Genomic DNA, 11129 nt, shown 5'->3' on the forward strand with positions numbered 1-11129 from the left:
CAAACGGACTGGGAGAGAATAACGGATGAGAGTGGAAAGCTGGCGCAAAGAGCTCTCAACCGCACCAAGTATTTCTAAGAAGATAATCTTGTCCCCCCTCCCTCCCCCCCCCTTCATTTAAAGGTATGTATGTTACTCTTTTGCATAATGTTGTACAGTAATTCTATCTGTTTAGAAAATATAAAATGGTGATTAGTATCCAAATTCTAACATTTGACAAGGATATATTTGAGGCCCTTTTTATTACATGCCCTCTATTAAAAATGTACTTTATGGATCAATAGATGCAAGTGAATGGAAATTGTTAGTTCAGATGTATATGATAAAAACATTTGCAGAAACCTTTTAATCCACTGTTATGTCACCATGGATCATCAAGCCATTTCTTCAGAAAGACTTACACGTCTTACCTTTATCAAGATTATGCGCGGTAAATACAATGCTATGATCAAATCAAATGTAACCTCAGTAAGTTTGAGTGGATGCAAATATTTTATTCCACATAAAAGGATAGTTTTGTGTGGCTGAGTATACTTGAATTTACAAGACAATAGTTTACACACTATGTAATTAACTATATATAAAAGAATAACATGATCGTAGCAGTAGCAGAACCAAATTGGTCTTTGGCAAAATTATCAGTGACTTCTTTTTGTTCCTGCAGGTGTCCAGAATGTGAAAACACTGAAGCTTACCTTTTGGTGAAACATGACTCATCAAGGTGACATCACCAATAGTTATCAAATTCATAGTTATGTCATTGATAAGGATAAGTCCAGTTTTCTTTCTTATTTTTAAACAGACACTCTGGTTATTTGCCAATAAACTTGTAGTTTATGATTTTGTGCTGTTTCCTGTATCTAGTCATATTTCTTGCTGTTTTATACTCTTCATGCTTCCTGTACTGTACACATGTAGCACAATTTCTTGGTCCATGCATACTTGAAAAAACGACAATAAAAGTTTCACAAAATTACCAACTTGGGGAGTCTTTCTTTCTTTCATTGTCATTTGGGCTTCACCATTTTTCACCAAATTGTTTAACTGCCCGATATTATGTTTAGCCCTGTGACATTTTTTAAGGATGACTGTTATGAGCTTTATCACTGTATATGGTTACGTTAGAAGATTGACAATAAGAGAGTAAATGTTAACATGACATTTTTGTGGAGTGTTTTTATTAGAGCCTGACTGGTAAGACCCGATACCAATTTTAATATTTGAAATTCTTTGAAATTCTTTTTTTTTTCCTTCTCTTCAGAAACCAAAGATTATCCCTAACATTTGCTGTGTGTTATGAGACCTCACCAAGAAAACAAGACATTTTGACGTTTGCTTATTGTTATAAATAGCTCTTTGAACTAAAGTACAGCTTATTATGTCAGCAGATTGCTGTATTTATGTGTTGCAAATAGGGGAGTTGCAGAGTGCCCTCTGGTGGACTAAATATGCAATGACAACACTCATAACATGATGGAAGAATACGTCTTCTGTCTGTTTGTTTTTGTCATTTATCGGCTGTTATAAACAGAGATACCAATTAATCTGCAATTAGCTCATATCGGCCGAAAATATAAGCACAGCAATTTATCCGTCAGGCTCTAGTTCTTGTGTACATGTAAAATGTCCAATCACGTCTATGTTGACCAAGAAAGTTTACAAGACACTTTCCTATCTGTAGGCACTTTTCAGACTAAAACTTGATGTGCTAATGTATTGCATACCTATATAGTGTACACCCCTCTGTGGATTAAAATCCAGTCCCTTTAATGGTGATGCATTTGCAATTTTCTCCTTGTTGCACTTAATAAGAAGATGCCAGTTTAAAGTCCTACTAGGTTGAAATCACACGAGTTTATTTAGTAAATGGGCTCAACTTGTGGCTTGTTTGCAAGTGAAGATGGGGTGTAATGTAAGTGCATGATTTTCGGACTGAAAAGGATCACCTCACTCTGTGTTACTATAACATAGTCAGTTATATTGGAGCACTGTAATAAACACAAAAATGGTTGCAAGGTTCATGGCGTTCTCAAGAACTCTCAATTTCCAAATTTGTGATGGTAAACAACTGGAAAGTAAAGTCAGGAGTACTGTGAACACTGGGACTCAAGATGTTGGTTTCTTCAATGACAAGTCAGAGCCCACAGTGGCTTTTCATTCAGCTGATTATTACTACATGTAACCCACAATTAACTATAATATTCATGTAGTTTGAAAGAACAAATTCAATTTAGTGCTCCTAATTAAGTGCTTTTATTTTTGTTTATAGGTGTTTCAAAAAAAGTCTCAGAAGCCAATTTAACTTTGAAAAAAGCTGAACTGGCTGCAAAATGTATCTGAGAAAAAAACATATCTACTACGACTGCTTAGTGAGATCATTTTTAAATATACAGTCAGTTTGACCCTTTTTCACATGGGCCGTTTAGAGCAAGGTAATTCTGCATGCTGCAATTGAGTTTTCTGAGGAATTTCATTACAAACTGTTAAGTGCCTACATGTGCACACTGCATATCAGTATTTAAATTAACCAAGTGTAGTCTCAGCAGTTAATATATGGCATTGTACGCAAATGTATTCACGTTTTTAAAAATAAATTTATATTTAAATTTGCACTTACAAAGCAAAAGGTCCAGAATTTTCACATGAGAAATTTACATCTGGATTATAAACAACTGAAGACAAAGAAAGGATCGTCAATTCTGACCGAACACAGAAGCACTGATGAAGAGCATGTTTGATTTGCCTGTGGACAGCCAGCCACAGTGTATTATTTGGAAAGTGGATGGATCTTCATGGTAAGTATGGAAGAGTGACAGAAACGCTGCAATTTTAACTACAGTTTATGTGGCTATTGAGATACTAAACAACATAGTGATTAACTCCTTTTAGAATTAATGTAACTTCCATTTTATATATCCTGTACATTCACACTGAATGGCAATAATGAGCTCTGCTGAATATTAAAAATGTTTTTCTTATGTGGTGTGGACCTTGTTTTTCTGTGTCTATTAAAGAAAAATGCTCCTCAAAAACAAGAAAATGTGTTCTGTGTTGCACTTTGTGATTTGAAGACTTTTCACTGTGCTTCACAAGCACAACATATGTTATTGCTATATAATATGGTGGATATAGCAAAATACATATGTCAAGATACATCATGATGCCTTTGATAATCTCAGCCATCAGTATGTATGTTTTTACATTATAGTGTCTTCTAAGTTAAACAAAATAGTTTGCAGCTCAAGGCACGAGTAAGTCCACATTGTGACAGAAACCACTGTGGCACATGTTGTCCTCCGGTTGGTTCTCATCTCTCAGAGCGATGATGTTTGAATTCAGCTGGTACCTCACTGTCCAGCTTACAGATCACCTTGTAGATTGCTTTCTTCCACGATGGATCGCGATCCTTGCCCATTGAAATGGCAACATAAAATTCTCTCAATGTAATCTCCGCAACCTCCAGGAATCTGTTAGGGACCTGTGAATCCACAGGAGAAGATCAAAGACTTAACACAAAAACTGTTCACGCCCTAACTGTGTGTGTGTGTGTGTGTGTGTGTGTGTTTGACATGAAGGGGAAATTTTGTAGACTGGAATTATATTTACGATAATCAGAGTCAGGCCTGGCGAATCAAGGTAAGTAAAGAGTCAAAATTTAGCAAAGGGTCTACAATTAATTGAGAACAATAATAAATTACATCAAAAGCCGACACCTTTCTACTACTTTTTAATATGAAACTTCTTTTTTTTTTTTCTATTTTCACATTTCTGTTGTTACTTCCTAATATTGTTGAATTCAAGCAAAGCAGGAGCTGGTGAGCAGTATTATGTTGTCTGGTTAAAAATCACTTTAAAGTGCACTCAAAATTCAGTCCACTGTCAGAGGCCTTCATGTACATGAGGAGACACTAGATAAGTGGTTTAGTTTAGCTGCAACGATTATTTGATTAGTTCTTAACTATGAAATTAATTGCCAACTATTTTATTAATCGGTTTGAGTCAGCTGATTACAGCTTCTTAAGAGTAAAAATGTTATGGTTTTATTACTCTATAACAGTAAAGAGAATATCTTTGGGTTGTGGACTAAAGACATTTGAGGACGTCATCTTGGACTTTGTGAAACTGATTGGCATTTTTGTAAATTTTCTGACACTTTAATCGATTAGTTTTTTTGTCTATAATCAAGAAAATGAAAAACAAATAAAATACTTTTAGTTGCAGCCCTATGTAGTTGTAATTGTGTACATCGCCAGTTGCCAACATGTCAACCTTCCCACAATAGGGGATCTTATACGGTGATCCTGCACACTTTCAGAAAAGAAAATCTGGTAAGGCAAAATAAAATGGTCTAAAAATGTTTAATCTTAATCTTATTTTATTTTGAAAATATCCCTGCCAGGATTTCTAAGGCTGAAACCTAAAAGAAAAGAAATCTGATAATGATTGACTGTTATTCATTTTCTTTACACAATCCATGACATGAAAATGCATTTTTTTATAAGGATCCCTTATATTAAAAACTATTGCAACCTAGAAATGTTCTGGGACTGCACTGACTACTCCAGTGGACTAACAATAGATTGGTGACAGTGTTTGAAAACGTCTTTGGCATTTCTGTACCTCAGTTTCTTGTCATATATTGGCTGACAGATACGCCTATACTGATATCTGCTATGAACTAGTATCTTCTGATGTATATCATTGTGAATGAGATGTTTGACAAACAATTAGTTGTTGTTTTTTTTAACTCATGCCTTAGAGACTCCATGATGTTTTTCCTGACCACCATTTGGTCAGAATGCCGCCTTGTACAAATATCAGAATCTCAAGAGTAAATCTCCCAAAAATCTTTTGAGCACATTTATGCTCCGCTGAGGATGGACCGTTTCTACTTTGGATAATCAATGTGCTTGTACACAGATTGGGTCAGAATCTAAAAGGCAAATGCTGAGGCCTTTTCTCTAACCTCACTTTTCCTTTTTAATCAGCTTCAACTGATACGACAAATACTAATATACTGGTGAAACACTGGTCAGGTGTTAATTTATTGCAGGGTTGTTGTATTGCATTACAGCATACAGATTTTTAAAATATGTTTTGGTTTCTCTGTGTAAAGAGTGTCTGCCACTTAGTGATGCTAAAATGATGGATTTTACTTGACTTATTCAGATAAGCTGTATTGATGACATGTTAAGGGTTATCGCATTCACGAGAATTCTCGTGAACGCGATGACTCAAACACTTCGAAGGAATTGCCTCATATTTGGCAATGTCCACTTGGACACAAGGATGCACTGATTAGAATTTGGTTGTCAAAGGTCACTGTGACCTCAAAATGACCTTTACAAACACGTATTTGGCCATAACTCAAGAATTGATGCTGTAATTATGACAACATTTCACACAGATATTTAATGGGATGCAACGATAAAGTGATGACATTTTTTACCCAAGAAGTCAACGGTCATCTTCACAGTGATGACATAATGTCCTGGAAAAAGTACTTTTTTTGGCTGTTATTTAACAATGTCACTCAGGAACAGAAGGGAAGATGGACCTTTTTTCACAAAGGTGACACTTGACTAAAAATGTCAAAGGTCATTGATACCTTTTTTGATTAAATTTCATTAATCAGTTGAATAATGTAATGTTCACCTATGTATCAACAATATATTGACAACCTAAATTGTAGCCAAAAAAATAACGATACCTTTTATTCAGTTCCTTCCAATCTTTCCTAAATTTGCAGTAAGGTTTTGCAAAATGCAAAACAGGGTGGGGAGATACACATTTACTAAAAAATAATATGGCCATATGGATTTGTGTGTGTATATATGTATGTGTGTAATTAAAACCTAATATAATGATCCGGATCCATTTCCATAGCACATCTGCCACTATGTAAAATAACTTTATCACATTAGAAGTACATCTCTCATTTTCTAAATATCTCCAAAACTAAAATTGTGGTAAATATCCAAATTTTACACCAGGAAAACAATATTTTTCAAATATATGATTCCAAATACTAATTGTGACACAAACTTCACAGTATGCTTTTTTGGTTAATAGGCTGCATCTTGAATTATAGTTGGCCGCCTTATATGTATTAATCAGATAGCATTGACTTCTTCTAAAACTCATCTACAGTCAAACCAGTCTCACTGTCCTTTGATAGTACTCCCTGCTGTTTTATTATGGTGTAGTAGTTGAAGTAGTAAGTAAAATTAATATTAAAGCTGATTATATGTTAAATAGCTTGATGTGCATATAAACGGTCAACATGAACAATATTTAACTGCATTATATATTCCCAGACTAACAGCGACAGTGTTTGTTAATGCTACATCTCTATTTACAAAACTCAGTTTCATTATATAACCCATTATATTGTGACAGTAAATGTTCCTACCTAACAACCTACCTATCTTATGGCCTTTTGACTAATAATAAAATCAGATTAGGCTGTTGTATGCCTAATGTTCACTAATAGAGTGGAAACTTAATAAGAAGGTTTTTCCTTATATTAATATTAGTTTGGGTTCTCTACTATTGAGAATCAGAGAGATCCTAATGCTTCAAAAGCAGAGTACCCAAAAGTAAATTAGCATGAAATCTGCACTCCAAGTGTTATGGCACATCTCAGGCTAATAAAGTAAAATACTCCACACGTGGATGACCAAGTGATTTTTTAAACACTTTTAAACTAAAGACTTTTTCTTTTTTACTTTGATCCACCTTCCCTACCTTTCTCCTCCTAAGCAGTTTTGTCCATCCATCCATAGTCAACTGTTTATCCTGCGTACAGGGTCGCGGGGGCCAGTTTTGTGACTTTTTAAAATATATTTTGTTTATAGTAGTTAACACTGTTAAGTACTGTGACTTGTCTCATTTTGTAATGTAATTCACATGATGGACAAGTTTAATCAAAATAATTAAAGGTAAAAGAAAAAAAACTTTTACATTGCATAGATTTAAAATATTATCCACCCAGCACAATTTCATTCCCATGGTTTACGCATCATCTTGGAATTATCTGTACGCATTAACACATCTAATATAGCCAACAGCAGACAGGTGTTCACACATGTGGCACCTCTTGCTATAATGAATCATGCCTTTAAATTCTATGTTTGTTTGTTTTTTTACCTCTATACTTACAGTAAATGGCATATATTGCTAAAGCAATTTATAATTTACTATCTGTTTTTTATTGTTGGAACACAATAAATTCATCTTGTAAAGCCACTGTCCTTTATTGATTTCTAAAATCCATACCATTACAAATGAGGAGACGCAGATGCAGTGAAGCAGGCTAAAGATTTGAGACTATTGATAAATATAAAGTACAACGTGCACATCCAACAGAAATGAATCGTGTTGGACTGCACTTGATCAAAATGACACAATAAAACAACCTCACTGAAAGCAAAAAATACATCACAGTAGGATCTCACCAGTATTTTGCACCTAAGAGCAGTAAGAACTATAGTGTGTAGTATCATTTACCTGGAAGTCATTGGCTTTGTTGTAGTGCATGTTGAGAGCTCTGAACAGCTCTGATTCTCTCCCCACAGTCAGACCCCTCACGTCGGCCACTCCTTCTGTGAGAGCGTGTCGGGCAAACTTCTCCATCTGGATGTAGTAAAACTCCCTGAAGTTACTGAACCACTTGATGAGCTGAGAGGTGATACAGCGAGTGAACTGAGGACGAAACAGAAAAACAAGTAAGTGAGACGATCAGAGTCCCTATTGTCTGATTGGATATAGTATGAGTCATTTGTCTTTATGTGAGAGAAGCTGCTAAACATGTTTTACAATGTACATTTTAAAATATAGAGCAAATAAAATATGAATAAACTGTATTTTACTACATCTCTGTGTTGCCCTTTTTACACATTGTGTTTTACAGAAATGTAATAATGATGTAAAGTTGTTAATCCTGATCTGATTGCCTGATTATAATGCTGCTGACAAATAAAAAACAATGTATTAACTTGTGTGGAACTGATTCTTTGTTATGTGGAGACAGATGCATTTTGAATCATAAAACATGCAGCACATTAAAATCCATAGACATTAGCAGACTGCTTTTTTATACAGATTTTCTCTAAAAATAAAAAATAAAAAGCGGCTAGACATAGGCCTGCTTAAATGCAAAATACAGCAACTTTCCCAACATTGTAACAAATGCCATCTCTATCTGTTGGAAGCATTTTCTCACCTGCACATCATGGAAACACATCTTCAGCACCAGTGAGCTCGGGTAGCGAGTGTAGAAGAATATAAGCTTTGCTTTCTTCAGATGATTTGTTGTCAGACCTTCCTAAATGCCCCAGTGTTAAGGAGAAAACACACACATCCTAGACATAATGAAACTGTGTGACTTTTGTTGACAAAGGTGGAAACATTTACTCTCTAAGAAATCATTAAAACTCAGGACAAATGGAGAGACCGCAGTTTTCTTCACTTTGGAACATCAAAGGGAGGACTTGTTGGATTCTGTAAGGTGCAAAGTTGTCGATGAAAAGACTAATTTCAGAGCACATATCTGGGGTAATGATAAGGTTTGTGTTCGGCAGAATTATTATTGTGGTTATTTGGACCTCAAAAAGGCAAAGGAAGAATGATTACTTGTGTCTAAAGGCAGCTGCTTTAGAAGCTACAATAAGGAAAGAAAATCTTTCTTCTGTCACTGCAAGAGAACATTATAAAATATCAAATGTTACTACATCAGTATGGAAACCTGTAAAGGATACATTCAGCATGTACAGGTTGTTCTTCACCAGGCTATCGGACTCAATCTTGACATGAGGGAGACACAGACTTTGCAAAAACATGGGATCCACCGACACACTGTGAGTCTCTGGGCTTCTGACACATCTGGAGTTGACCTTTGTTCTGACTTTGACCGAATTCCAGTGTGCGTCAAACCTCTCAAACTTTGCTTGACCAACTTCGGAGCATCCATCTGGCAAGCATCCGAGGGCATGTTGAGGGGCAGTGTTGTGATTCTTCTCTGGCAGCTGATCTTCACGCAGAGCCGAGTCGTGACTCAAGGGGATCGGAGGTTTTGGACCATGGTGAGCTCTCGATTCGGACTGGAGGACGGACTTGTCGGCTCTTTCCGATCGAGGCTTTTGCACAACCAGAGACAGAGCTTCAGTTTGAACACCAGGGATGTGCACCGCTGCGTTCCCACAACACGACTGTCTTATGTTATTATCTTTGCAAACCGATGAGTGAAGAGGCACATCAGTCTCCACATTCCTCTCGTCATTTGGCGATGTCTGTAGGCGTGGCATACGTTTAAAAATAGTGTCAACGCTTCTGTTGACAGCTCTGGACAGTTCATACTTTAAAACATCTGCCATCAGCTGTGTTCTCTCAGGTTTGAATTGGGAGAAGTTGAATAGCTTCACCTTCTTCCAGCCGTGATCTTTTCTACTCGAGCTGCTCTCAAACTCACTGTATGAATTTGTACGTGCGTCCCTTGGAGATGCTTCAGGAGAATCGTTCCAAGTGGGATATTGCTCCTCCTTTGTACTGTCTGTAGTTTCAGTTACTCCATCCACATGGTTGAACCTTGTTCTGAGCTGTCTGAGGTGCTGATGCTGAATATCAAGCTGCTTTCTCACACTGCCAGATCCATTTCTTTCCATGTGCTCCTGGTGTAAAGGCAGATCTTGAATCCTTTCGTTGTCCTGCATACCGTCTGCCTCCTCATGCTGATTTGTCATCACATCTGTGCAGTGCATACCAGGAGAGCCGGTCATGCCTTTGATGATATTTTCCACCCTGGCACGCTTTGCTCGACGGCCACTGTTTAAGTACCAGTCATGTCGACCACAAGAACTGGATGCAGGAGATGGGTGCCTTCTGGCAGATAAATATCCAGTATCTCTGGATGGATTGAGCTTCAGCTGTCTGGAACAGATCATTGAACCAGCATCGCAGCTGCTGTAATGAACGCTCTCCGGTAGCATTTTTATGTTCTCACTGTCTTTGTGTAAGGTCACAGAAGCACCAGACGCATCTGAATTTGACGGCACAGGGTCCGATTGAAAAGAGGAGAGGCGCTCTGCAGGGCAGCCGTCAAGGCAAATGTTGCTGGAAGAATACATACCTTTGCTCCAAACACTTGGATTCATGCTTGGTGGATAAAAAAAAAAAGACAGAAGTGAATAAAAACATTGTCATTAATTATAAAATGGAGGTGTTGCAAGAACTAAAAGTCAAATTGCTTCCTGGAATTCTTGAACATGTGACAGCAACAAATATCAATGAAAGCTTGGATTTTTGCAAACTGAAGTACATTCCAACTTGAAAATATGAAGCCAGAATAATGCATATTGTCCAGATAAAACATAATTGTTGATTTAAATGAAGCATTTTGTATTTTGGCAGAATTCCTTTTGCACAACTAGCAGAGACATTATTTTTCAAATCTTTGAAATTGTTATCTTCTCACTTTTCTGTGTCCCTGTAATGCTGTAGACTGCCATGCAAGTTTCTCATTTGCACCTTGTTTAGCTGAATAAACCATTTTAGACTCAATTCAAACATCTTACAGTCTGATTTGATATGAGAAAGTAAAAACTAAAACCTGTAGCTTAAATAATAATAAGTACAGCTACATACAGTATTATACAACCTGATAACCCACCTGTTGCCTTTCCAAAGGGACCCGAGGGAGCTTCCAGTCTGGATCTCGCTGGAGGAGAAATGACTCATATTTGTACTGGTCCAGCTGAGAGCCCCTCCAACAACCAGGAGGCGTGGTCTAATACGCCAACCTATCCCACCGATCCCACCCCTACCTGCACATAAGAACATTAAATTTCGGCTATTATTTGAACCGGATAACATACTGTTAATGGACTAAGTGAGGAATAAATGCTCAATTCAAATGTTATTTACTTTCTTATCATTTTATATGAACAGTACCATTGTGCCTACTGTGAAATTAATTTGAAAGTGTAGTGTGATTGCTACCTAATTCAGACAATGGTACAGTCCTGTTGACTTTAAATAAATGGCATTATTTTATCTCTTTGGGGAACCCTTTTATTTTCTCCTTTTTCACAATGTTTGTCAGGTTCTAGTTAATTACTTTATTCAGTCCCAGC

At 36.7% G+C, this 11129-nt stretch overlaps 2 protein-coding genes across 4 annotated transcripts in view; one reads left to right on the forward strand and one right to left on the reverse strand.

The window, feature by feature from the left end:
* Positions 1 to 7996, forward strand: part of ylpm1 (YLP motif containing 1) — a 33583-nt gene extending 25587 nt beyond the window's left edge. Inside the window, exons 22-23 of one of the 3 annotated variants that reach the window (XM_046060041.1) lie at positions 1 to 123; positions 665 to 976. In XM_046060041.1, the coding sequence (XP_045915997.1) occupies positions 1 to 78 (78 nt within the window). In that variant the 3' untranslated portion in view covers positions 79 to 123; positions 665 to 976. Of the gene's footprint in view, positions 124 to 664; positions 977 to 7577 lie in introns of those variants that run through there. The other 2 variants (XM_046060040.1, XM_046060045.1) reach the window with 2 other exon arrangements.
* On the reverse strand, positions 1891 to 10799 carry LOC123977397 (prospero homeobox protein 2-like). Its single transcript, XM_046060046.1, has 5 exons — positions 10667 to 10799; positions 8760 to 10152; positions 8225 to 8326; positions 7510 to 7704; positions 1891 to 3478 (listed from the first exon to the last, which is right to left on the reverse strand). Exons 1-5 carry the CDS (start codon positions 10732 to 10734, stop codon positions 3308 to 3310), a joined length of 1929 nt encoding a protein of 642 aa, XP_045916002.1. The 5' UTR covers positions 10735 to 10799; the 3' UTR covers positions 1891 to 3307.
* Positions 10800 to 11129: the final 330 nt, after the last annotated feature.

The sequence above is a fragment of the Micropterus dolomieu genome, linkage group LG10, assembly GCF_021292245.1.
Source record: "Micropterus dolomieu isolate WLL.071019.BEF.003 ecotype Adirondacks linkage group LG10, ASM2129224v1, whole genome shotgun sequence".
Lineage (NCBI taxonomy): Eukaryota > Metazoa > Chordata > Actinopteri > Centrarchiformes > Centrarchidae > Micropterus > Micropterus dolomieu.